A 24,737-nucleotide genomic window follows, 5' to 3' on the forward strand; every position below is an offset into this window, starting at 1 on the left:
AACTTTTAAAAACATTTACATGTGTTTACTATAAGTGAAGAACTATGTTATAATTCAGTCAGCTTAATCTTTAAGCAGTGAATGTAGGAGAATATCTGGGTTTGGTCGAATAATTGGGCTGCAAATGGTGCAAATGGGGAACAAATGATGCAGCGGTAGAGTTGCTGCCTTACAGACAACGGGGGCTGTCCATACGGAGTTTGTACATTCCCCCCGTGATCTGTGTGGGTTTACTCCGGGTGCTCCGATTTCCTCCGATACTCCAAAAATGTTTGTAGTTTAATCGGCCTGGTAAAATTGTCCTTATTGTGTGTTGAGGAGCAATATCTCATATTCTGCTTGGGTAGTTTACAACCCAAGGTATGAACATTGAATTCTCCAATTTTAGGTAACTTCTAACAAGCAAACCCCCACTCCCCCTACTCCCACACCCACCTTTTCTTTGTCCCCATTGGTCTCCCTTGTGCCCCATCTGGACCCACACCTTTTTCTCCTCTACCTCCACGCATTCCTTCTATGGGAATTGTGGGAAGAACTGAGCTGTTCTTCCATTTTGTCTTTCAACATGGGCAATAATTGCTTCTGTGGGAATTAAACTTTACTCCAGGTAATTGCTTCAGGTGACAATAGACAATAGACAATAGGTGCAGGAGGAGGCCATTCGGCCCTTCGAGCTAGCACTGCCGTTCAATTGTGATCATGGCTGATCATTCTCAATCAGTACCCCGTTCCTGCCTTCTCCCCATACCCCCTGACTCCGCTATCCTTAAGAGCTCTATCTTGCTCTCTCTTGAATGCATTCAGAGAATTGGCCTCCCCTGCCCTCTGAGGCAGAGAATTCCACAGATTCACAACGCTCTGGCTGAAAAAGTTTTTCCTCATCTCAGTTCTAAATGGCCTACCCGTTATTCTTAAACTGTGGCCCCTTGTTCTGGACTCCCCCAACATTGGGAACATGTTTCTTGCCTCTAACGTGTCCAACCCCATAATAATCTTATACGTTTCGATAAGATCTCCTCTCATCCTTCTAAATTCCAGTGTATACAAGCGTAGTCGCTCCAGTATTTCAACATATGATAGTCCCGCCATTCCGGGAATTAACCTAGTAAACCTATGCTGCATGCCCTCACTAGCAAGAATATCCTTCCTCAAATTGCACACAGTACTCCAGGTGCGGTCTCACTAGGGCCCTGTACAACTGCAGAAGGACCTCTTTGCTCCTATACTCAACTCCTCTTGTTATGAAGGCCCACTTTCCATTGGCTTTCTTCACTGCCTGCTGTAGCTGCATGCTTCCTTTCAGTGACTGATGCACTAGGACACCCAGATCTCGTTGTACGTCCCCTGTTCCTAACTTGACACCATTCAGATAATACTCTGCCTTCCTATTCTTACCACCCAAGTGGATAACCTCACACAAATCCACATTAAACTGCATCTGCCATGCATCCGCCCACTCACACAACCTGTCCAAGTCACCCTGCAACCTCATAGCATCTTCCTCACAGTTCACACTACCACCCAGCTTTGTATCATCTGCAAATTTGCTAATGGCGACCCATAGAGTTAAAATAAATAAACCTGCTGAACAGAAGGATGTTAGTGAGCTCAAGGCTACACATAGACCCACTCTGATCTTCCTTGTAGATGAACATATCTGTTTCCAGTGGAAAATTACAGAATGCTGGATCACAATAGTTAACCATGTAAAAAAAATGCACTTGACTAACCTTGCTCTTCTGCTATCAAAAATGGTATAAATATACTATATGCTTTGAATATGCAGAACAGTCTCTTGCTTGACTGCTCCCCTTGTCTGACACATTATAGCAAATAAAGTAGCTGCAGTTTGATAGTCACTCGCATCTCATGTAATTTATTCCGACAGTTTTGGAGGTTCAGACGAGATCACAATCTCTTCCACCGACTAGGGTTCGTGCAAACACAGCTCTCGTAACAACTGAGACAGCCGGCACTAAATAAAAAGGTAAGGATTTCTCTTACATCGTGTCTTTTCTGCCACGAGTACCTTCTTGAATCCAGGTGGGCGAAGGGCGCTGCCGAAGCCGGAATAAACGTGAATGACATTTGGTTGTTCAGGTTCGAGGACTTTGAGTGTGGGTTTGAGTCTCATTGTATGAGTAAGTCAGGTACCTGTGTAAGAGTTAGTATTGTAATATGGGTAATTCTGAATGCTAAGAGAAGCCATGTAAAATGAACTCCGAGGATATATGTACAGAACATGCATTATGAACCAGAGAGTGTAACGAAAATAGAGAAATGACCAGAGTGGACCAAGGGGAAAGGTTTATCCCCTGACAGAACACATGGAATAGAGTGCCTGCAGGTGGTTTTATAAAAGAAAGAAAAACATGGTTGTAAAGATGTTGGGTGTCCCCAGTTTGTGGGTGGGGGTCAGGAAGCAGATAAAAGAAGAGAAAAGTCTAGACGTAAGGGTAGAGAATATGAGAAGCAGAAATGTGGAATAACGTGTAGCCAAATGTCGGGTGAATGCTAAGGTCACAGTTGTTAACAGTGGGCTTTCCCATCCAGTTGGCTCTACTCTCCTGTATTCCTGCAGTGAGCAGTGAGTATTGCATGTAGCATATCTCAGTAGAGGCAGCCTGCAAGGATCCTGAGGAAATGTTCCTAAGATTGAGAACAGAAAAAACATACAAGAAAAGGGAAGCAAGAATAGGCCACCTCATGAAGAAGGGTTTTGACCCAAAACATCACCTATTCCTTTTCTCCAGAGATTCTGTCTGACCCGCTGAGTTACTCCAGCACTTTGTGTCCATCACCTGGCCCATCGTGTTTGCCTCACTATTCAATATGATTATGGTTGATCTAAGCTGACCTCAACTCCTCTTCTGTGCCAGAACCACCAATTCTGAGAGTATCGAGGTGGTTCTGTGCCAGAACCACCAATTCAGTCATGATCTATTCGGGTTATGCCTTCTCCCTGCTCCCGTTGGGCAGAACATACAGCAGGTTGAAAATGCACACGACCAGATTCAGGACCATCTTCTTGCTATTTGGCTTCTGAATGGTCCTTCCACAGGCTAGGTACAGTCTGATTCACCTCAACTATTTGTGGACATTGAACTTTGTCTTTGGAGCTGTTATGCCAGATTGCTCAGGATTATATTCTGCACTCTGTGCCTTCTCCTACGCTCTACCCATTGTACTTGAGTTTGTCTTGATTGTATTTATTTATAGTAATATCTGACTGATTGGATAGCATGCAAAACAAAGCTTTTCACTGTACCACTGTACACTTGACAATAACAAACCTAAACCTAAACTTACAGGTGGAAACATCTCAACAACGACTCAAACAAGACATAAAAGAGATTGCATAAACATGAGTTAGTGCTGCTGCCTCACAGTTTCAGGATCCAAAGATAGACACCAAAAGCTGGAGTAACTTGGCAGCATCTCTGGAGAAAAGAAATAGGTGATGTTTCGGGTCGAGAACCATCTTGAGACTTATGTTTCGGGTGAGACCTTTCTACAGACCATGTTGGTTTCCCACCAGCTGCTTCAGTTTCTCACATCCTAAATCTCACGTCGAAGCCTTGGGATCTTTTGTGTGGTAGATTTGAAACAACAAATAGAGTTTAAGGTTGGTTTACTGGTCTAATACTCTAGAGAAGCATTGTCACCACTAAAGTTATATAGAGGCCAGAGTTTTGTAAGTGACCTTGGTTCAATCAAGGTTCCCACAGTTACATTTAGCAGATTTCCTTTTTTGCTATTTGTGCAGTGGCATTTGTCATTAAGGGCTCAGTAAGTGTGCAGCAAGCCAGAACTAATTTCAATCTTATTGGCAGAGTGTATCAATTTTTGTGCAATATTTATGAATGAGATCTATCTGTCCTTTTAAAATCTCCGCACAATATTTGTGGATCGGTCGATCTGTTTCAATCTCTTTAAAGTCTTTGAGCTACTTCATTCTCTACAGCACTTGTACATGGGTGTATCTGACCCATTCTCATCTTGACATAATATGTGTGGATGTGTATATCTGGTCCATTCCCATCTCTGTATAGCGTGGTCACCTCATCTACATGACCTCACCCTCGCTGAGATATCACAGTGTTCAGGAAGCGTTGGACAGAATGACCATGACTGTGGCCATGGCCAGCATCCTGTCGATTGCTCAGTATGGGGTGATTGCTGGTCGGCGTGGACTCGGTGGTCTTAAGGGCCTATTTCGCGCTGTATCTCTAAAGGCAGGGTTGAGACTGAGACAAATGGGCATGGTGGTCGTATAGACAATGGTGGGCTGAAGGTCCTGATTTTATGCTGCAAAATGCTATGACTAATGTACTTCAACAATGCCCCACGGTGCATCACGAACTGATGTAGAAACATAGGAGCAGAAGTGGGCCAATTAACTCCTCAACCTTTCAATAAGATCATGGTTCATCGTCTAACTTCACTCAATATTCCTGATCACTTGTCCTGGCAGGCCGCACGGCTGGACACACAAGACCCGGTGGAACAGCTTGGGCAGTTTACAATCCAGTGGCATGAATATTGATTAACCTCAAAATGCCTACTCCTGCACCTATTTTCTATGTTTCTATGTTTCTTTAAGGTACATACTTTTATTCTGAGGCTATGGCCTCTAGTCCTAGACTCTCCCACCAGTGGAAACATACCCTCCACATCCACTATATCCAGGCCTTTCACTATTCGGTAAGAATCAATGAGGTCACCCCTCATCCATCTAAACTCCAACGAGTACAGGCCCAGTGCCATCAAACGCTCATCATATGTTAACCCACTCATTCCTGGGATCATTCTCGTAAACCACCTCTGGACCCTCTCCAATGACAGCACATCCTTCCTCAGATATGGGGCCCAAAACAGTTCTCAATGCTCCAAATGCGGTTTGACCAGTGCCTTATAAACCCTCAGCATTGCATCCCTGTTTTTATAACCGTCCTTTCGAAATAAATGCGTTTGCCTTTCTCACTACTGATTCAACTTGCAAATTGGAAATCGTCCTCGAGTACTTCTGTAATTTGCATCAGTAAAGTCATACGTATTTGGCACAAAGTATAAAAATTTGCCTCCTATCAGGTGTGGGAGATCAGGGTGCAGTCTTGTTTCTCTGGAAACCATGCTTGCTGCCTACTATTTGCATCTATATATCCCTTCATTATTGCCTCTTACACAGCCAACAATGGACCACCGTTGGCGCTACCTTTCCTTGGTCATCGGTGCCGGCTCTAATTTGTTCTGAACCTTTTCAGACCTCTAGTTTCTGTCTCCCTGACTCTCAGTCTGAAGAAGGTTCTCGACCCGAAACGTCACCAGAGATGCTGCCTGACCTGCTGAGTTACTCCAGCACTTTGTGTCCCTTTTTGTGTATTCACCAGCAACTGCAGTGTAGTTTAGTTTAGTGTAGTGATACAGTGTGGAAACAGGCCCTTTGGCACACAGAGTCTGTGCTGAGCAGGGACACAAGATCAATTTACAGAAGCCAGACAACCTACAAATCTGTATGTCTTTGGAATGTGGGAGGAAACCAGAGATCCTGGAGAAAACCCACGCGATCACAGGGAGAACGTACAAATTCCATAAAGACAGCACTCGTAGTCAGAATCGAGCTTGAGTCTCTGGCGCTGTAAGCAGGAACTTTACCGCTATGTCACTGTGCCATCCTTACATTTTCTGTTTCTACCTGATATCTTTGCCGGATTGATTAGTTCAATCAATATACAGATTAAAATCAGTTGCCTTCTAGCAGCACAGTTAAAATTATACATTTCCCTTCTTGCGTGCTTTAACATTCATGCGCTGTTTTACTGAGGGGCAACACTTTGCACAATATTTGTATGTAGGATCCATGTTTCAGTCTCTTTGCAGCATTTGTGGGCCGAGTCCATCTGTCTTGTTTCAATCTTTGCACATTGTTTTGGTGCAGGGTGTATCTGTGCTGTTTCAATCTTTGTACTGCAGCAGGGTAAGTTGGACACCAAGTGCTGGAGAAAGTCAACAGGTCAGGCAGCATCTCTGGAGAACATGAATTCTAAAGAAGGGTCTTGACCCTTAATGTCACCTATCCATGTTCTCAAGAGATACTTGCCTGACCCACTGAGCTACTCCAGCACTTAGTGTCTTTTTTTGCAAACCAGCATCTGCAGTTCTTTGTATCTCCATCAGAAGGTATACCTCATTTTAATCCCTCATAACTGGATATTACCAACAAGGATTTTTTAATTGTTTTAGGATGAATAAGGATGGAGTCAATGTGGCTGCTGCTACCAAGAACCTCCTCACATTATACAGTGACATGGACACAGAAGAGAAAGTTAATTTTTACAACTCTTGGGCAGAGAACTATGAAAAGGTAACGTCTATACATGTTTACTTTAGGGGCTAAGACTCTCGCCATCCAACTGTGCAGTAACTTTGCCACTGTTCCTAGGGCCTCACCATGTATCCTCTATAATGCCAGTTACTCTTTTGTACAAATGTCAATGATGAACAAAATGTCCTGCTTTTGGAAACTTTTTCCCTAAGTTTTCTCCAATTGAATTGTTTTGTTATCTGCTTCATTTCTCTAACTTGATATGCAGTCATATTTAGTTTAGTTTAGTCTAGTTTAGAGATAGAGCACGGAAACAGGCCCTTCGACCCCCTAAGTCTGCACCGACCAGTGATCCCCGCATATTAACACTATCGTACACACACACTAGGGATAATTTACATTTATACCAAGCCAATTAACCTACAAACCTGTCGATATTTGGAGTGTGGGAGGAACCCGAAGATCTCTGAGAAAACCCACGCACGTCACAGGGAGAACGTACAAACTCCGTACAGACAACACCCGTGCTCAGGATTGAGCCCGGGTCTCTGGTGCTGTAAGGCAGCAACTCTATTGCTGTGCCACCGTGCCGCCCTATCTTGCCACAAATAATATTGCCAAGCAGAAGGTGACCATTCAGCCCATTGAATTTATACTAGCACTTTGGTAGACATTTCCACAATTTTAAGAGTATTTGAAATGTTCCCATTCAGAGAATGGCAGCCTATTTATCGGCTTATTTATCTGCAACATCACCATGGTTTTCAGACACCCCATTGCATACTCCAGATTGAATAATGGTCTCGACCCCAAATGTCAGGTATCTATGTTCTCCAGGGATGCTGCCTGACTAGCTGAGTTACTCCAGCAATTTGTGGCCTCCAGATTAGTCCTCCTCCTACCATCCTTAACTGCAAGGTATGGATTGCACAGGGTAAAATCCTTTAACCATCGGACCTCATTAGCAAAATCTCTGTCTCTCCACAGGACGTAAGTGTGATGGATTACCAAGCTCCCAGTCATGGTGTGGAAACCCTCAATTCAGTATATTCGGAAGATCGAAGCAGTGCGCTGGTTTTGGATGTGCCCTGTGGAACAGGAATGGTGGCGGAGCTGGTAAGAGACAAACTCTAATCAAATGTCACAAGAGATAATGATGTGAAACCGTGCCATCTGTGCCCATGCCGGTGTGCTAGTGAAGTGGTCCCAGAGTCAATCTGTTTCTTACTGTGGATGTGGACAGAAATAATGAAATTCTCAACACCACAGTTTCTTTCGCAAATCTGAATGGCCAAAATTTTATAAATAACTTCATTTTCAGAATTGTACCTTCCATCAAACATACCACATCTAGAAGTTGTGTTGTTTATTGAAAATGTCCCCGTGTTGATTCAGATGCTAGAATTCTGAACTAAGAACAGAGCTTGCTGCAAATATTCAGCAATGCAGGCAGTGTCTGTGGAGAGAGAAGCAGAGTTAATGCGAGAGAGCATTAAATAGGTCAAACTGGGATAGAAATAGTGTGTTGCTTTAGTTCAATGACTCTAACCATTTAAGCTTTAATAACGATTCAGCAGTTTCCACGGTGATCTTCTCTGGTAATAGCATCAGATGTAAGGCACAAAAACAGACTGCTGGAGGAACTCGGCAGGTCAGATTGCAAGCTTGAATGGAAAAAGGACAGACGATGTTTCAGGTCGGGATCTTTCTTCAGACTGATGGAGTCGAGAGGTGAGAGCTGGTAGAGAGGTGAGGGGGAGGGCTGGGCCCAGAGCTGGCAAATGAGAGGTGGACCCAGGTGAGGAGGGATTGTTTGGTAGATGAGATCAGATGGAGGGGAGAAAGGTGAGGTAGTGCCCAACACTGGAGATGATAAGTGGGAGAAGCCAAGAGGTTGTAAATGTTTGAATCAGATAAGAAACGAAGGTGGGGAATGCAACATAGAACGTGAGGGAGAGATAATGAGTAGAAGGGAATGGGGTAGGGGGTAGGGAGAAGATAGGAAACTGAGAGACCTGAATTGAGGAGGGATGGGTGATGTACAGTTGGAAAGGAGTGGAAAGAAAGGGGAGCGGGTAAAGAAGAGGGGAGCTGGTGAAGTTGATGAAATTGGCGAGTTCTGCATGGGTGCAAGAAGCAGCCCAATGCAGTCATCATGCAGTGGAGAAAGAGTTGGGGAGAGGTGCCAGCATGCATTTGGGCAAAGAATGTTCAACAAAAAGACAGGCATAGTGGGAAGGCTCATGACCAGAGCTTTGATTTAAAGAAACTGAGAAAGATCAAAAGAAAAATTGTTGATCTCTCAGGCTTTCCTGATAGTCATAGTGTCAGACAAACAGCATGGAAATAGGCCCTTCAGCCCAACTTGCCCATGCCAACTAACTTACCCCATCTACACTAGTCCCACCTGTCCGCGTTTGGCCCATATCCCCCTAAACCTATCCGATCCATGTAACTATCCAAATGTTGTTTTAATGTTGTGATGGTACCAGCCTCAACTACCTCCTCCCTCAGTTTGTTCTACTCTTTGTGTAACAATGCTACCCCTCAGGTTCCTATTAAGTCTTTTCCCCCCTCATCTTAAACGTATGTCGTCTGGTCCTTGATTCCCCTACTCTGGGTAAAAGGCATTTGTGCATTTACCCTTTCTATTCCAAATGATGGGGAATGAAATTATAAGCATTCCATTTATTCCACCCAGTGGCTTCCAATTATCACCTCCAGTATTGGTTACCATCTCCACCCTTCTCTCCCCCACCTGACACATCTACCAATCAACCCCTCCACACCTGCATCCACCTGCCAGCTCTGCCACCACCCTTTCCGCTCACTTCTCTCCACCAGCAATCTCCCCTTTATTCCATTAGTGTGGAGGAGGTTCCTGGCCCAAAGCATTGTCCGCCTCTTTCCCATCAACATCTCGGTTGTACTGGTAATGGGGGCCAAGGAATTGGAAGTTGTTCCAGTGCTGGTGAACGTATGAGATGTTCTGAATGTTGGTGGGAAAGGGTTGGACTAGAGGGGATAAGATAGATTTATTCACAAAATGCTGGAGTAACTCAGCAGGTCAGGCAGCATCTCGGGAGAGAAGGAATGGGTGACGTTTCGGGTCGAGACCCTTCTTCAGACTGATGTCAGGGGGCGGGACAAAGGAAGGATATAGGTGGAGACAGGAAGATAGAGGGAGATCTGGGAAGGAGGAGGGGAAGGGAGGGACAGAAGAACTATCTAAAGTTGGATAAGATAGAGTTGAGTTATGAGGAAATAAGTTCAATGGGGGCAAGTTATCCATTTCCTTCCACAGATGCCACCTGACCTGCTGAGTTCCTCCAGTAGTCTGTTTTTGTTTTCGCTCAACGTTCCAGCATCTTATGGATCTTATGGGTGACACCTTATGGACAGGATAGGTTTGGGCGATATGGACCAATCCATATCCCCACAGTTCGGACTAGCGTAGCTGGGTCTTGTTGGCCGGTGTGGGCAAGTTGGGCAAGGTGAAATGCAGAAAATTCTGATTCCTTCAGATGCAGAAACTGGGCTTCAAGAACTTCCATGGAATGGATGGCAGTGAAGAAATGCTGAAGATATCTGAATCCAAAGGAATGTACCAGAAGCTGATGCACTGTCTGATAACTGCGGATAAACAGCTGCCCGTAAAAGAAGGTAAATGGCTGATATCATCTGTTTTAATGGAAATCCAGGAGAGAAGCACATTTATTCTGTAGAATAATCTTTGAGCATAGAGTTTGTGCCCAATATTGAAGAGATCTTCTTGTCGTCAAGGAACAAGATGCTTAGTGGTTAGTCAGACTTATCTAACTTTAATGGAAGTATAAGAAAATAACTGCAGATGCTGGTATATATCGAAGGTATTTATTCACAAAATCCTGGAGTAACTCAGCAGGTCAGGCAGCATCTCAGGAGAGAAGGAATGGGTGACGTTTCAGGTCGAGACCCTTCTTCAGACTGATGTCAGAGGGGCGGGACAAAGGAAGGATATAGGTGGAGACAGGAAGATAGAGGGAGGTCTGGGAAGGAGGAGGGGAAGAGGGGGAGAGAGGAACTATCTAAAGTTGGAGAAGTCGATGTTCATACCACTGGGCTGCAAGCTTCCCAGGCGAAATATGAGGTGCTGATCCTCCAATTTCCGGTGGGCCTCACTATGGCACTGGAGGAGGTCTATGACAGAAAGGTCAGACTGGGAATGGGAAGGGCAGTTGAAGTACTCGGCCACCGGGAGATCAGTTTGGTCAATGCGGACCGAGCGCAGGTGTTGAGCGAAGCGATCGCCGAGCCTGCGCTTGGTTTCGCCGATGTAAATAAGTTGACATCTAGTCTTCCCAGGTGAGACAAAGGTTCACCTGCACCTCCTCCAACCTCATCTATTGCATCCGCTGCTCTAGATGTCAACTTATTTACATTGGCGAAACCAAGCGCAGGCTCGGCGATCGCTTCGCTCAACACCTGCGCTCGGTCCGCATTGACCAAACTGATCTCCCAGTGGCCGAGCACTTCAACTCCCCTTCCCATTCCCAGTCTGACCTTTCTGTCATGGACCTTCGCTCAACAGGTCAGGTGTTTCATTTAATTTAATCTCTAAGAGCATATGCATCTCTTTCAGATGTGTGTGAATATCTGTGTTGCATATCTGCTTGTTGTTGAAATATCCTGCAGGTACCTACGATGTTGTGATGGTTGTTGGTGGAATACTCCAGCAACATCTGCCATGGGAAATCCTTCCAGAATTGCTGAGAATCACCAAAACAGGTCAGTACAAAGTTCAGAAAGGGCAGAAGTAACTCAGCAGATCAGGGAGTATCTCTGGAGAACATGGATATGTGATGTTTGAGGACTTGACCCAAAACGTCACATCTCCATGTTCTCCAGAAATGCTGCCTGACCCGCTGAGCTAATCCAGTACTCCTTCAGAATGTTAACAATCACCTGCAATTCCTTGTTTCTACTCAGTAGAAAGGTCCCACAAATGAAGTGGTATCATTAGAACAGCCAAAGGAAGGAGCACACAACCCAAATAAAACATACAGGCCATGTTTAACTGGTAGAGCAAAATGGCAAGGTCACTTCACACTGACCCATACAAAAGGGATCTGGTGTTACAGAAGGATCACTCTAACTGAGCTGCACTCTAGGGTGCTGGAGTTACAGCAGGAGCACTCCACACTGAAGATGGACACAAAATGCTGAAATAACTCAGCAGGTCAAGAGTCTAGAGAGTCAAGAGTGTTTTATTGTCATATGTCCCAGATAAAGCAATGTAATTCTTCCATGCAACAAAACAGAATATGTAAACATTACACTGTAAACAAGGGAATAAACGAGAAAAAAAAGTTCTGTGTGTGTGTATATATATATTTTTACACACATATACATACACACACACAGACATACATGCACATAAAACAAACAAACATTTCGGGTCAGGACCCTTCTTAGAAACATAGAAACATAGAAAATAGGTGCAGGAGTAAGCCATTCGGCCCTTCGGCTGATCATCCAACTCATTATCCCGTACCTGCCTTCTCTCCATACCCCCTGATCCCTTTAGCCACAAGGGCCACATCTAACTCCCTCTTAAATGTAGCCAATGAACTGGCCTCAACTACCTTCTGTGGCAGAGAATTCCACAGATTCACCACTCTCTGTGTGAAAAAAAACTTTCTCATCTCGGTCCTAAAAGACTTCCCCCTTATCCTTAAACTGTGACCCCTTGTTCTGGACTTCCCCAACATCGGGAACAATCTTCTATCTGAAGAAGTCTGAAGAAAGGTCCCGACTTGAAAAGTCACCTGTCCATTTTCTCCAGAAATGCTGTTTGACCCGCTGAGGTATTCTATAATTTTGTGTCTATCTTTGGTACAAACCAACATCTGCAATTCCTTTTTATTTCACTCCATGTTGAGCTGTATTGTAACATAGAAACATAGAAACATAGAAAATAGGTGCAGGAGTAGGCCATTCGGCCCTTCGAGCCTGCACCGCCATTCAATATGATCATGGCTGATCATCCAGCTCAGTAGCCTGTACCTGCCTTCTCTCCATACCCCCTGATCCCTTTAGCAAAAAGGGCCACATCTAACTCCCTCTTAAATATAGCCAATGAACTGGCCTCAACTACCTTCTGTGGCAGAGAATTCCACAGACTCACCACTCTCTGTGTGAAGAAATGTTTTCTCATCTCGGTCCTAAAAGACTTCCCCCTTATCCTTAAGCTGTGACCCCTGGTTCTGGACTCCCCCAACATCGGGAACAATCTTCCCGCATCTAGCCTCTCCAACCCCTTAAGAATTTTATATGTTTCTATAAGATCCCCCCTCAGTCTTCTAAATTCCAGCGAGTACAAGCCCAGTCTATCCAGTCTTTCCTCATATGCAAGTCCCGCCATCCCAGGGATTAATCTGGTGAACCTTCTCTGTACTCCCTCTAAGGCAAGAACGTCTTTCCTCAGGTTAGGAGACCAAAACTGCACACAATACTCCAGGTGCGGTCTCACCAAGGCCCCGTACAACTGCAGCAGAACCTCCCTGCTCCTAAACTCAAATCGTCTTGCTATGAATGCCAACATACCATTCGCTTTCTTCACTGCCTGCTGCACCTGCATGCTTGCTTTCAATGACTGGTGCACCATGACACCCAGGTCACGTTGCATCTCCCCTTCTCCCAATCGGTCACCATTCAGGTAATACTCTACTTTCCTGTTCTTGCCGCCAAAGTGGATAACCTCACATTTATCCACATTATATTGCATCTGCCATGCATTTGCCCACTCGCCTAATCTATCCAAGTCACTCTGCAGCCTCCTAGCATCCTCCTCGCAGCTAACACTGCCACCCAGCTTCGTGTCATCCGCAAACTTAGAGATGTTGCATTCAATTCCCTCGTCCAAATCATTAATATACACTGTAAATAACTGGGGTCCCAGCACTGAGCCTTGCGGTACCCCACTAGTCACTGCCTGCCATTCCGAAAAGGACCCGTTTATTCCTACTCTTTGCTTCCTGTCCGCCAACCAATTTTCTATCCACCTCAAAACTGAACCCTCAATACCGTGTGCTTTAAGTTTGTACACCAATCTCCTATGTGGGACCTTGTCGAAGGCCTTCTGAAAGTCCAGATATAACACATCGACTGGTTCTCCCTTATCCACTCTACTAGTTACATCCTCGAAAAATTCTATAAGATTCGTCAGACATGATTTGCCTTTGGTAAATCCATGCTGACTTTGTCCGATGATTTCACCACTTTCCAAATGTGATGCTATCACATCTTTAATAACTGACTCTAGCATTTTCCCCACTACCGATGTTAGGCTAACTGGTCTATAATTCCCCGTTTTCTCTCTCCCTCCCTTTTTAAAAAGTGGGGTTACATTAGCTACCTTCCAGTCCTCAGGAACTACTCCAGAATCTAAAGAGTTTTGAAAAATTATCACTAATGCATCCACTATTTCTGAGGCTACTTCCTTAAGCACTCTGGGATGCAGCCTATCTGGCCCTGGGGATTTATCTGCCTTTAATCCATTTAATTTACCTAACACCACTTCCCGACTAACCTGGATTTCCCTCAGTTCCTCCATCTCATTAGACCACCGGTCCCCTGCTATTTCCGGCAGACGGTTTATGTCTTCCTTAGTGAAGACAGAACCAAAGTATTTGTTCAATTGGTCTGCCATCTCCTTGTTCCCTATGATCAATTCACCTGTTTCCGACTGCAAGGGACCTACATTTGCCTTAACTAATCTTTTTCTCTTGACATATCTATAAAAGCTTTTGCAGTCTGTTTTTATGTTCCTTGCCAGTTTTCCCTCATAGTCTATTTTCCCTTTCCTAATTAAGCCCTTTGTCCTCCTCTGCTGGACTCTGAATTTCTCCCAGTCCTCTGGTATGCTACTTTTTCTGGCTAATCTGTATGCTTCATCTTTTGTTTTAATACTATCCTTGATTTCCCTTGTTAGCCACGGATGCACTACCTTTCCTGGTTTGTTCTTTTGCCAAACTGGGATGAACACTTGTTGTAGTTCATCCATGCGACCTCTAAATGCCTTCCATTGCATGTCCACCGTCAACCCTTTCAGCATCAATCGCCAGTCTATCTTGGACAATTCACGCCTCATACCCTCAAAGTTACCTTTCTTTAAGTTCAGAACACTTGTTTCTGTATCGACTTTGTCACTCTCCATCCTAATGAAGAACTCTACCATATTATGATCACTCTTGCCCAAGGGGCCTCGCACAACAAGACTGCTAACTAACCCTTCCTCATTACTCAATACCCAGTCTAGAATGGTCTGTTCTCTCGTTGGTTCCTCGACATGTTGGTTTAGAAAACCATCTCTCAAACATTCCAAGAAATCCTCTTCCTCAGCACCCCTGCCAGTTTGGTTCACCCAATCTATATGTAGATTGAAGTCACCCATTATAACTGCTGCACCTTTAGTGCATGCATTTCTAATTTCCTGCTTGATGCCATCCCCAACCTCACTACTGCTGTTAGGTGGCCTGTACACAACTCCCACTAGCGTTTTCTGCCCCTTAGTGTTTCGTAGCTCTACCCATATCGATTCCACTTCCTCCAAGCTAATGTCCTTCCTTTCCACTGCTTTAATCTCCTCTCTAACCAGTAACGCTACCCCACCTCCTTTTCCTTTCTGTCTATCCCGCCTGAATATAGAATATCCCTGGATGTTGAGCTCCCAGCCTTGGTCACCCTGGAGCCATGTCTCCGTAATCCCAACTATATCATAATCATTAATAACTATCTCCACATTTAATTCATCCACCTTATTACGTATACTCCTTGCATTGAGACACAAAGCCTTCAGGCTTGTTTTTACAACTCTCTTACCCCTTATACAATTATGTTGAAAAGTGGCCCTTTTTGATTTTTGCCCTGGATTTGTCTGCCTACCACTTTTACTTTTCACCTTGCTACTGTTGCTTCTACCCTCATTTTACACCCCTCTGTCTCTCTGCTCCTGCTCCCATCCCCCTGCCACATTAGTTTAAATCCTCCCCGACAGCACTAGCAAACACTCCCCCTAAGACATTGGTTCCATTCCAGCTCAGGTGCAGACTGTCCTGTTTGTACTGGTCCCACCTCTCCCAGAACTGGTTCCAATGTCCTAAAAATTTGAATCCCTCCTCCTTGCACCATTTTTCAAGCCACGTATTCATCTGAAATATCCTCCTTTTCCTACTCTGACTAGCACTTGGCACTGGTAGTAATCCAGAGATTATTACCTTTGAGGTCCTACTTTTTAGTTTATCTCCTAGCTCTCTAAATTCACCTTGTAGGACCTCATCCCGTTTTTTACCTAAATCGTTGGTGCTAACGTGCACCACAACAACTGGCTGCTCACCCTCCCCCTCCAGAATGTTCTGCAGCCGCTCTGAGACATCCCTGACCCTTGCACCAGGGAGGCAACATACCATCCTGGAGTCTCGTTTGCGACCGCAGAAACGCCTATCTATTCCCCTTACAATCGAATCCCCTATCACTATAGCCCTTCCACTCTTTTTCCTCCCCTCCTGTGCTGCAGAGCCACCCACGGTGCCATGAACTTGGCTGCTGCTGCCTTCCCCTGATGAGCCATCTCCCCCAACAGTATCCAACATGGTATATCTGTTGAGGAGGGAGATGACCGCAAGGGACTCCTGCACTACCTTCTTAATGCTACGCTGGCTAGTGGCCACCCGTTCCCTTTTTGTCTGCTTAACCTTTACCTGTGGTGTGGCCAACTCCCTAAATTTGCTATTCACGACTTTCTCAGCATCGCGGATGCTCCAGAATGAATCCAACCGCAGCTCCAACCTTTCAATGCGGTCTACCAGGATCTGCAGCTGGACACATTTTCTGCACACGTAGTCATTAGGGACACCGTCAGTATCCCTGAATTCCCACATGCTACAGGATGAGCAAACCACGGGGCCGATCTCAGCTGACATGGCTTACCCTTTGTATTAAATCAATCCCCTTAAATTAAATCAAATCAGCACACTCCCTATTTAAAAATCATAATCCTTTTAAGCTGTACCTTTAACTAAAAAACCCAGAACCCTTAACTCAAAGTGCTATCAGAAGGCAGAAATACAAACCTGGGGTTACTCACCAATCAGCTGCTCCCTCCAGTCCGCGTTACTTTTTCAAGTGTGACGCGCTAATGGAACGTTGTAGAGAGTGGTACGCTCCCACCTCTCCAACGGCTCCTGGGCCTCTGTGGAACAAAAGCCTCGCGCTCGATTTTAAACTCACCGCGCGGACGCTGTACCAGTCGCTCCCACCTCTCCAACGGCTCCTGGGCCTCTCTATGAACTGTAGGAGCAAAATAGAAGGCCACACAGAGTTGGTGTTTGAAGTAACGGACGATTTATTAAACTGGTCGCACCAGGAGGCCAGCCAAAGCTGACCTGTCAAGTGTGTCTTTGATACATTTTTTATATTCTCAGATGACAAGATTACTCAGAAACTTGACTAACAGTAAATCGAGGTCTTAAGTATAGAAACGACTAACAATGAAGCGTTTTTGTTAAGAAGGTTTTGCTCAGGGACTCGTTTAACAATAAAACGAGGTCTTAATTACAGAATGGAACTCAGAAACACTTAATTAGGTGACAAACAGCATGAGATGATTATCCACAAGTCTAAATTCATTAGCAGTAGATCCAAATTACTGTTGCAATGATGGGTGCACTCATGCATAATCAATGAAATTCCTGTTAGGCTTTGAATGCGGTTTCCTGCCACCACATTAGCACAATCCACATCCCTATTTACTAATTATTAGCCCTCACTATTGTTTACCCTACAACATGAACAAACGTGATTCCATGCAGTTATGCAGGACATAAAAGAGATTGCATAAACATGAGTTAGTGCTGCTGCCTCACAGTTTCAGGATCCAAAGATAGACACAAAAGCTGGAGTAACTTGGCAGCATCTCTGGAGAAAAGAAATAGGTGACGTTTCGGGTCGAGAACCTTCTTGAGACTTATGTTTCGGGTGAGACCTTTCTACAGAGGGGACCTTTCAGTCTGAAGAAGGGTCTCGACCCGAAACGTCGCCCATTCTTTCTCTCCCGAGATGCTGCCTGACCTGCTGAGTTACTCCAGCATTTTGTGAATAAATACCTTCGATTTGTACCAGCATCTGCAGTTATTTTCTTATATTTCTACAGACCATATTGGTTTCCCACCAGCTGCTTCAGTTTCTCACATCCCAAATCTCACGTCGAAGGGTTACTGGGCTACTGTAATTTACCTCAATGTAGGTTAATAAGAATTAAAGGGGAGAGTGTCATAAATAAGTTGGAGGAATACAGGGAAGTGAGAAAGAGAGGCGATGGTTTGTTGTGATTGTCTCAAATGGGGCTTCCTTCTGCATCATTGTAAGAAAATCTACACGTTCTGTAAAAGCAACAAGCAGGCTGCTCTCCCTCAAGCATCCTACATCTTCCCTTGCCCGCATACAAACCCCTCATCCGCAAGACCAAACCCACAATAAAGACGGTCAAAATATGGCCCGAGGATGCCACCCTACAACTCCAGGACTGCTTTGATCGCACCGACTGGGACCTGTTTGCACAACAGGCCACCTAAGGTTCAGAGGTAGACTTGGAGGAATACGCATCCACTGTGCTCTCCTACATCAACTGCTGTGTGGAGAATGTCTCGGAGGACAAGGAGATAAAGATGTTCCCAAACCCTGGATGAACAAGGAGGTACAGAACCTGCTGAGGGCACGTAACAATGCCTTTAAATCTAGTGACACATCAGCATACAGTGTTGCCAGATCACACCTGAGCAAAGTATTAAAAGGGCCAAAGACACCCATAGGCAACGGGTGGAAGACCACTTCAACACCACGGACACCAGAAGCATGTGGCAGGGTGTCAGGGACATCACTGGCTACAAGAGCAGCCCTGCCTGCCCCCACAGCGATATGGCACTGACCAACGAGCTTAACACCTTCTTTGCCCGCTTTGAAACTGGCAAAACCACCTTGAGTGAAAGAACCCCAGCCAAGGCGGTGGGACAGGTCTTGCAACTGAGCACACAGGAGATACAACGCGCTCTGCAAAGGGTCAACCCACGCAAGGCTGCAGGACCGGATGGAGTTCAAGGAAGGGTACTGAAGGACTGTGCTGAACAGCTGGCTGAGGTATTCACCAGGATCTTTAACCTGTCATTATCTCTGGCTACAGTCCCCAAGTGCCTGAAGTCGGCTATCATAGTTCCGGTGCCGAAAAAAGCAAAGATCTCCAACCTGAACGACTACCGCCCGGTTGCCCTAACGCCGATAGTCATGAAGTGCTTTGAGAGGCTGGTCCTCTCACACATCAAATCCAGCATCCCTGACTCACTGGACCCACATCAATTTGCATACAGGGCAAATAGATCCACAGAGGACGCCATCTCTCTGGCTCTTCACACTGTCCTGACTCACCTAGAGAGACAGGGCACATACGTGAGGATGCTATTCATAGACTATAGCTCCGCCTTCAACACGGTCATCCCCACCAAGCTCATCACCAAACTCCACCAGCTAGGCCTCAGCTCGTCATTATGTGACTGGATCCTGGACTTCCTGCTGGAACGACCGCAGGCAGTGAGAATGGGCCCGCACCTGTCCTCCACTATCACCCTGAGTACCGGCACACCACAGGGCTGTGTTCTGAGCCCCATGCTCTACTCCCTCTTCACACACGACTGTGTTCCTGCATTCGACACCAACACCATTGTCAAGTTTGCAGATGACACAACGGTGATCGGGCTGATCACCAACGGGGATGAAACAAACTATAGAGCGGAGGTGCAGAACCTGGCGGACTGGTGCTCGGATAACAACCTGTCCCTAAATACCACCAAGACCAAGGAGCTGATCATCAACTTCCGTAGGTCACATAACGGGGAATATGCCCCGATCTCTATCAACGGGGACAGTGTGGAGAGAGTGTCCAGCTTCAAGTTTCTGGGCACTCACATTTCGGAGGACTTAACATGGTCCAATAACACTGCTGCGCTGGTCAAGAAGGCACAACAAAGACTGTTCTACTTAAGAACACTGAAAAAGTCTGGTCTACCCCAACAGCTGCTGACGACCTTCTACCGCTGCACCATAGAGAGCATCCTAACGCATGGCATCCCTGTGTGGTACCTCAGCTGCACGGAGGCAGAAAGGAAAGCTCTACAGCGGGTAGTCCATAGAGCTCAGAGGGCCTTCGGAACACAGCTACCAGACTTGGAGGGCATCTACAACACACGATGCCTCAGAAAAGCCACCAGCATCCACAAAGACTCTTCACACCCCTGCAACAGTCTGTTCGAACTCCTTCCATCGGGCAGACGATACAAGGCCTTCTATGCCCGCACCTCCAGACTCAGGAACAGATTCATCCCCAGGGCCATAGCTGCTATGAACCGGTCCTGCTGAGCCGGATGGCCACAACGCATAGATCAACTTGCACTTTACCCTGTCCAAAACTGTTACAACTGTTTCGTTTCGTTGGGTTGCTGCTGTCTAAATTACCTAAATTATTGCATCGTATGGGAGGCGCATTCCCAATCTCGTTGTACCCCTGGGTACAATGACAATAAAGATATATTGTATTGTATTGTATTGTATTGTGACCTCTGACCAGAACACTTTGCACAGGGAGGTTAATTCCCGGGATGGCGGGACTGTCATATGATGAAAGTATGGAGCGACTGGGCTTGTATTCACTGGAATTTAGAAGGCTGAGAGGGGATCTTATAGAAACATATAAAATTATTAAGGGTTCGGGCACGCTAGATGCAGGAACCATGTTCCCGATGTTGGGGAAGTCCAGAACCAGGGGCTACAGCTTAAGAATAAGGGGTAGGCCATTTAAAACTGAGATGAGGGAAAGCTTTTTCACACAGAGCGTTGTGAATTTGTGGAATTCTCTGCCTCGGAAAGCAGTGGAGGCCGATTCACTGGATGCATTCAAAAGAGAGTTAGATAGAACTCTGCGGGCTTGTGGAATCAAGAGGTATGGGGAGGAACGGAGTAATGATTGTTGATGATCAGCCATGATCACATTGAATGGCGGTGCTGGCTCGAAGGGCCGAATGGCCTACTCTTGCACCTATTGTCTATGTATCTATGTATTTTGCATCAGATTGACGGTGGAATCTTGGATGGAACATTTCAGCTGTTCATGGCCTCTGAAACCTGAGGGAGAACCTGTTGAAACCACTGGGGGTGCGTGGCTCAGATCCCAGTTTAGCATTTATTCACAAAATGCTGGAGTAACTCAGCAGGTCAGGCAGCATCTCGGGAGAGAAGGAATGGGTGACGTTTCGGGTCAAGACCCTTCTTCAGTCTGAAGAAGGGTCTTGACCCGAAACGTCACCCATTCCTTCTCTCCCGAGATGCTGCCTGACCTGCTGAGTTACTCCAGCATTTTGTGAATAAATCGATTTGTACCAGCATCTGCAGTTATTTTCTTATATCCCAGTTTAGCATGGTCTATTTGGACTCTGTTTCTCAGATTCAGAATCCACTCGGTCCTGCGGGAGAGAAATGTGTGACACTCGATATATAAACCTGCTTTATAAATCTGTAGCCTTCAGCCTTAAGAATTGTTTTCCTGTATAAATTGCATCAGATTACCATCGATGTGATGTTGAATGTCACTTAAAAGAAATATCAACATCAGAGTTGGAGCACATGCAATAAACTCCCCACTATATTAATTGAGTTTAATATTGATATTAATAATCAAAATAATAAGAACAATAATGATTCTAATAATTATTATTATTTTAATATATTAGTTTGCTATGAAACATACGTAAACTTCCAAAACAATAAATTGGTCAATAATTTGTTGTGCACCTTATCGTGCATTGCACAGGCAAATTTTCAGACTTGACTTTGGGAAGCATACAATGGGTCCCTTTCTGGGTCCCTCTCTCCCTTAGGGTTGAGTGTTCTCTCAGTGTGGAGTTGAGGTGACTTCTTCAAATGCAGCAGTGAGCAGCAAACGTTGGACCGTGAATGCAACAGGCGTCAGGTCGGAGGATGGCAACACCACGAGCAAATTATGTCAAATATGCTCTCATTCTGCTTTTAGAGTCATAGAGCTGTACAGTATAGAAACGCACCCTTCGACCCAGCTCATCCAGGACAACAAAGTTGCCTAACTGAGTTAGTCCTACTTACCCATGTGTGGCCCATTTCCCTCCAAAGCTTTCCTATCGATATACCTGTCCAAGTGTCTTTTAAATATCATAATTGTATCCACTCCCACCATTCCCTTTGGCAGCAAATTCCATATATGTACCACCCTCTGTGTGAAATAGTTACCCCTCAGGTCTATTATAAATCTTTCCCCACTCACCTTAAACCTAAGCCCTCTCGTTTTAGAACTCCCCAACCCCGGGTAAATTGTTTGGATACTGCAGCGTCTTTAAACTTTGCTCGGTTAATAAAGCAATCGATTGTTCGCGTTAACAGTAACAATTTATTTAGCCACCTAGTTACCGATAACCTTAATACACAGTCAAACATAATGGGCATCAGTTCAAGCCTTGGGATCTTTTGTGTGGTTGATTTGAAACAACAAATAGAGTTTAAGGTTGGTTTACTGGTCTAATACTCTAGAGAAGCATTGTCACCACTAAAGTTATATAGAGGCCAAAGCAAAGGCGCAGGTGTTTCCATGTTTGCTCATGACATTGCACTGATGAAGTATTATCACACCTGGACCCCCATCAGACAGTTATCACCAATGCTGCTGATAAAAGCAATAGGTTTGAAGAAAGTAGGTTCGATGAATGGAGAATCTTTCTTTCCTTCACATGCAGTATTATGTGGAACTACCATCCCCACATGTGGTAGCTTGGTCAGTTTATGGAGATATTTCAGTGGTTCCGGTGTTTATGTGGAACTTTTAAAAACATTTACATGTGTTTACTATAAGTGAAGATCTATGATATAATTCAGTCGGCTTAATCTTTAAGCAGTGAACGTAGGAGAATCTGGGTTTGGTCGAATAATTGGGCTGCAAATGGTGCAAATGGGGAACAAATGGTGCAGCGGTAGAGTTGCTGCCTTACAGCACCAAAGACCTGGGTTCGATCCGGACTACGGGGGCGGTCCATACGGAGTTTGTACATTCCCCCCGTGATCTGTGTGGGTTTACTCCGGGTGCTCCGATTTCCTCCGACACTCCAAAGATGTTTGTAGTTTAATCGGCCTGGTAAAATTGTCCTTATTGTGTGTAGGATTGTATCAGTATCTGGGATCGCTGGTCGGCGTAGACTCGGTGGGCTGAAGGGCCTGTTTCCACGCTGTATCTCTAAACTAAACAAAACTAAAATGTGTAATTCTGACCTTTCTGTCCTGGGCCTCCTCCATTGCCAGAGTGAGGCCACATGCAAAGTTGAGGAGCAATATCTCATATTCTGCTTGGGTAGTTTACAACGCAAGGTATGAACATTGAATTCTCCAATTTTAGGTAACCTCTAACAAGCAAACCCCCACTCCCCCTACTCCCCCACCCCCCTTTTCTTTGTCCCCATTGGTCTCCCTTGTGCCCCACCTGGACCCACACCTATTTCTCCTCAACCTCCACGCATTCCTTCTGTGGGAATTGTGGGAAGAACTGAGCTGTTCTTCCATTTTGTCTTTCAACATGGGCAGTAATTGCTTCTGTGGGAATCAAACTTTACTCCAGTGAATGTACCGTTCAGAGATAGGCTAAACATGCCTGGTTCAGGTGACCCATAGAGTTAAAATAAATAAACCTGCTGAACACAAGGATAAGCTAGTGAGCTCAAGGCTACACATAGACCCACTCTAATCTTCTTTGTAGATAATCAATTCTGTTTTTCAGTGGAAAATTACAGAATGCTGGATCACAATAGTTAACCGTGTAAAAAAAATGCATTTGACTAACTTTGCTCTTCTGCTATCAAAAATGGTATAAATATACTATATGCTTTGAATATGCTCCCCTTGGCTGACACATTATAGCAAATAAAGTAGCTGCAGTTTGATAGTCACTCGCATCTCCTGTAAATTATTCCGAGTTTTGGAGGTTCAAACGAGATCACAATCTCTTCCACCGACTTAGATTCGTGCAAACACAGCTCTGGTAACAGCCGAGACAGCCGGCACTAAAAAAAAGGTAAGGATTTCTCTTACATCGTGTCTTTTCTGCCACGAGTACCTTCTTGAATCCAGGTGGGCGAAGGGCGCTGCCGAAGCCGGAATAAACGTGAATGACATTTGGTTGTTCAGGTTCGAGAACTGTGAGTGTGGGTTTGAGTCTCATTGTATGAGTAAGTCAGGTACCTGTGTAAGAGTTAGTGTTATAATATGGGTAATTCTGAATGCTAAGAGAAGTCATGTAAAATGAACTCCAAGAGGATATATGTACAGAACATGCATTATGGACCAGAGAGTGTAAAGAAAATAGAGAAATTACCAGAGTGGACCAAGGGGAAAGGTTTATCACCTGACAGAACATATGGAATAGAGTGCCTGCAGGTGCTTTTATAAAAGAAAGAAAAACATGGTTGTAAAGATGTTGGGTGTCCCCAGTTTGTGGGTGGGGGTCAGGAAGCAGATAAAAGAAGAGAAAAGTCTAGACGTAAGAGTAAAGAATATGAGAAGCAGAAATGTGGAATAACGTGTAGCCAAATGTCGGGTGAATGCTAAGGTCACAGTTGTTAACAGTGGGCTTTCCCATCCAGTTGGCTCTACTCTCCTGGATTCCTGCAGTGAGCAGTGAGTATTGCATGTAGCATATCTCAGTAGAGGCAGCCTGCAAGGATCCTGAGGAAATGTTCCTAAGATTGAGAACAGAAAAAACATACATGAAAAGGGAAGCAAGAATAGGCCACCTGATGAAGAAGGGTTTTGACCCAAAACATCACCTATTCCTTTTCTCCAGAGATTCTGTCTGACCCGCTGAGTTACTCCAGCACTTTGTGTCCATTACCTGGCCCATCGTGTTTGCCTCACTATTCAATATGATTATGGTTGATCTAAGCTGACCTCAACTCCTCTTCTGTGCCAGAACCACCAATTCTGAGAGTATCGAGGTGGTTCTATGCCAGAACCACCAATTCAGTCATGATCTATTCGGGTTATGCCTTCTCCCTGCTCCCGTTGGGCAGAACATACAGCAGGTTGAAAATGCACACGACCAGATTCAGGACCAGCTTCTTGCTACTTGGCTTCTGAATGGTCCTTCCACAGGCTAGATACAGTCTGATTCACCTCAACTAATTGTGGACATTGAACTTTGTCTTTGGAGCTGTTATGTCAGATTGCTCAGGATTATATTCTGCACTCTGTGCCTTCTCCTACGCTCTTCCCATTGTACTTGAGTTTGTCTTGATTGTATTTATTTATAGTAATATCT

At 45.0% G+C, this 24,737-nt stretch overlaps 1 protein-coding gene and 1 long non-coding RNA gene across 11 annotated transcripts in view; one reads left to right on the top strand and one right to left on the bottom strand.

Moving 5' to 3' along the window:
- Window positions 1–24,737, top strand: part of LOC144590940 (methyltransferase-like protein 27) — a 60,724-nt gene that overhangs the window by 8,201 nt on the left and 27,786 nt on the right. For 2 of the 10 annotated variants that reach the window (XM_078395288.1, XM_078395289.1), the window contains exons 2-7: window positions 1,889–1,987; window positions 6,244–6,364; window positions 7,313–7,441; window positions 9,850–9,988; window positions 11,000–11,092; window positions 17,517–17,715. In XM_078395288.1, coding sequence (XP_078251414.1) covers window positions 6,245–6,364; window positions 7,313–7,441; window positions 9,850–9,988; window positions 11,000–11,092; window positions 17,517–17,614 — 579 coding nt within the window. In that variant the 5' untranslated portion in view covers window positions 1,889–1,987; window position 6,244 and the 3' untranslated portion in view covers window positions 17,615–17,715. The other 8 variants (XM_078395290.1, XM_078395294.1, XM_078395297.1 and 5 more) reach the window with 6 other exon arrangements.
- On the bottom strand, window positions 439–24,159 carry LOC144590941 (uncharacterized). Its single transcript, XR_013546638.1, has 3 exons — window positions 23,513–24,159; window positions 16,595–16,654; window positions 439–2,649 (listed from the first exon to the last, which is right to left on the bottom strand). It is a non-coding gene; the product is annotated as an uncharacterized LOC144590941 (long non-coding RNA).

The sequence above is a fragment of the Rhinoraja longicauda genome, unplaced genomic scaffold (genome assembly GCF_053455715.1).
Source record: "Rhinoraja longicauda isolate Sanriku21f unplaced genomic scaffold, sRhiLon1.1 Scf000414, whole genome shotgun sequence".
Lineage (NCBI taxonomy): Eukaryota > Metazoa > Chordata > Chondrichthyes > Rajiformes > Arhynchobatidae > Rhinoraja > Rhinoraja longicauda.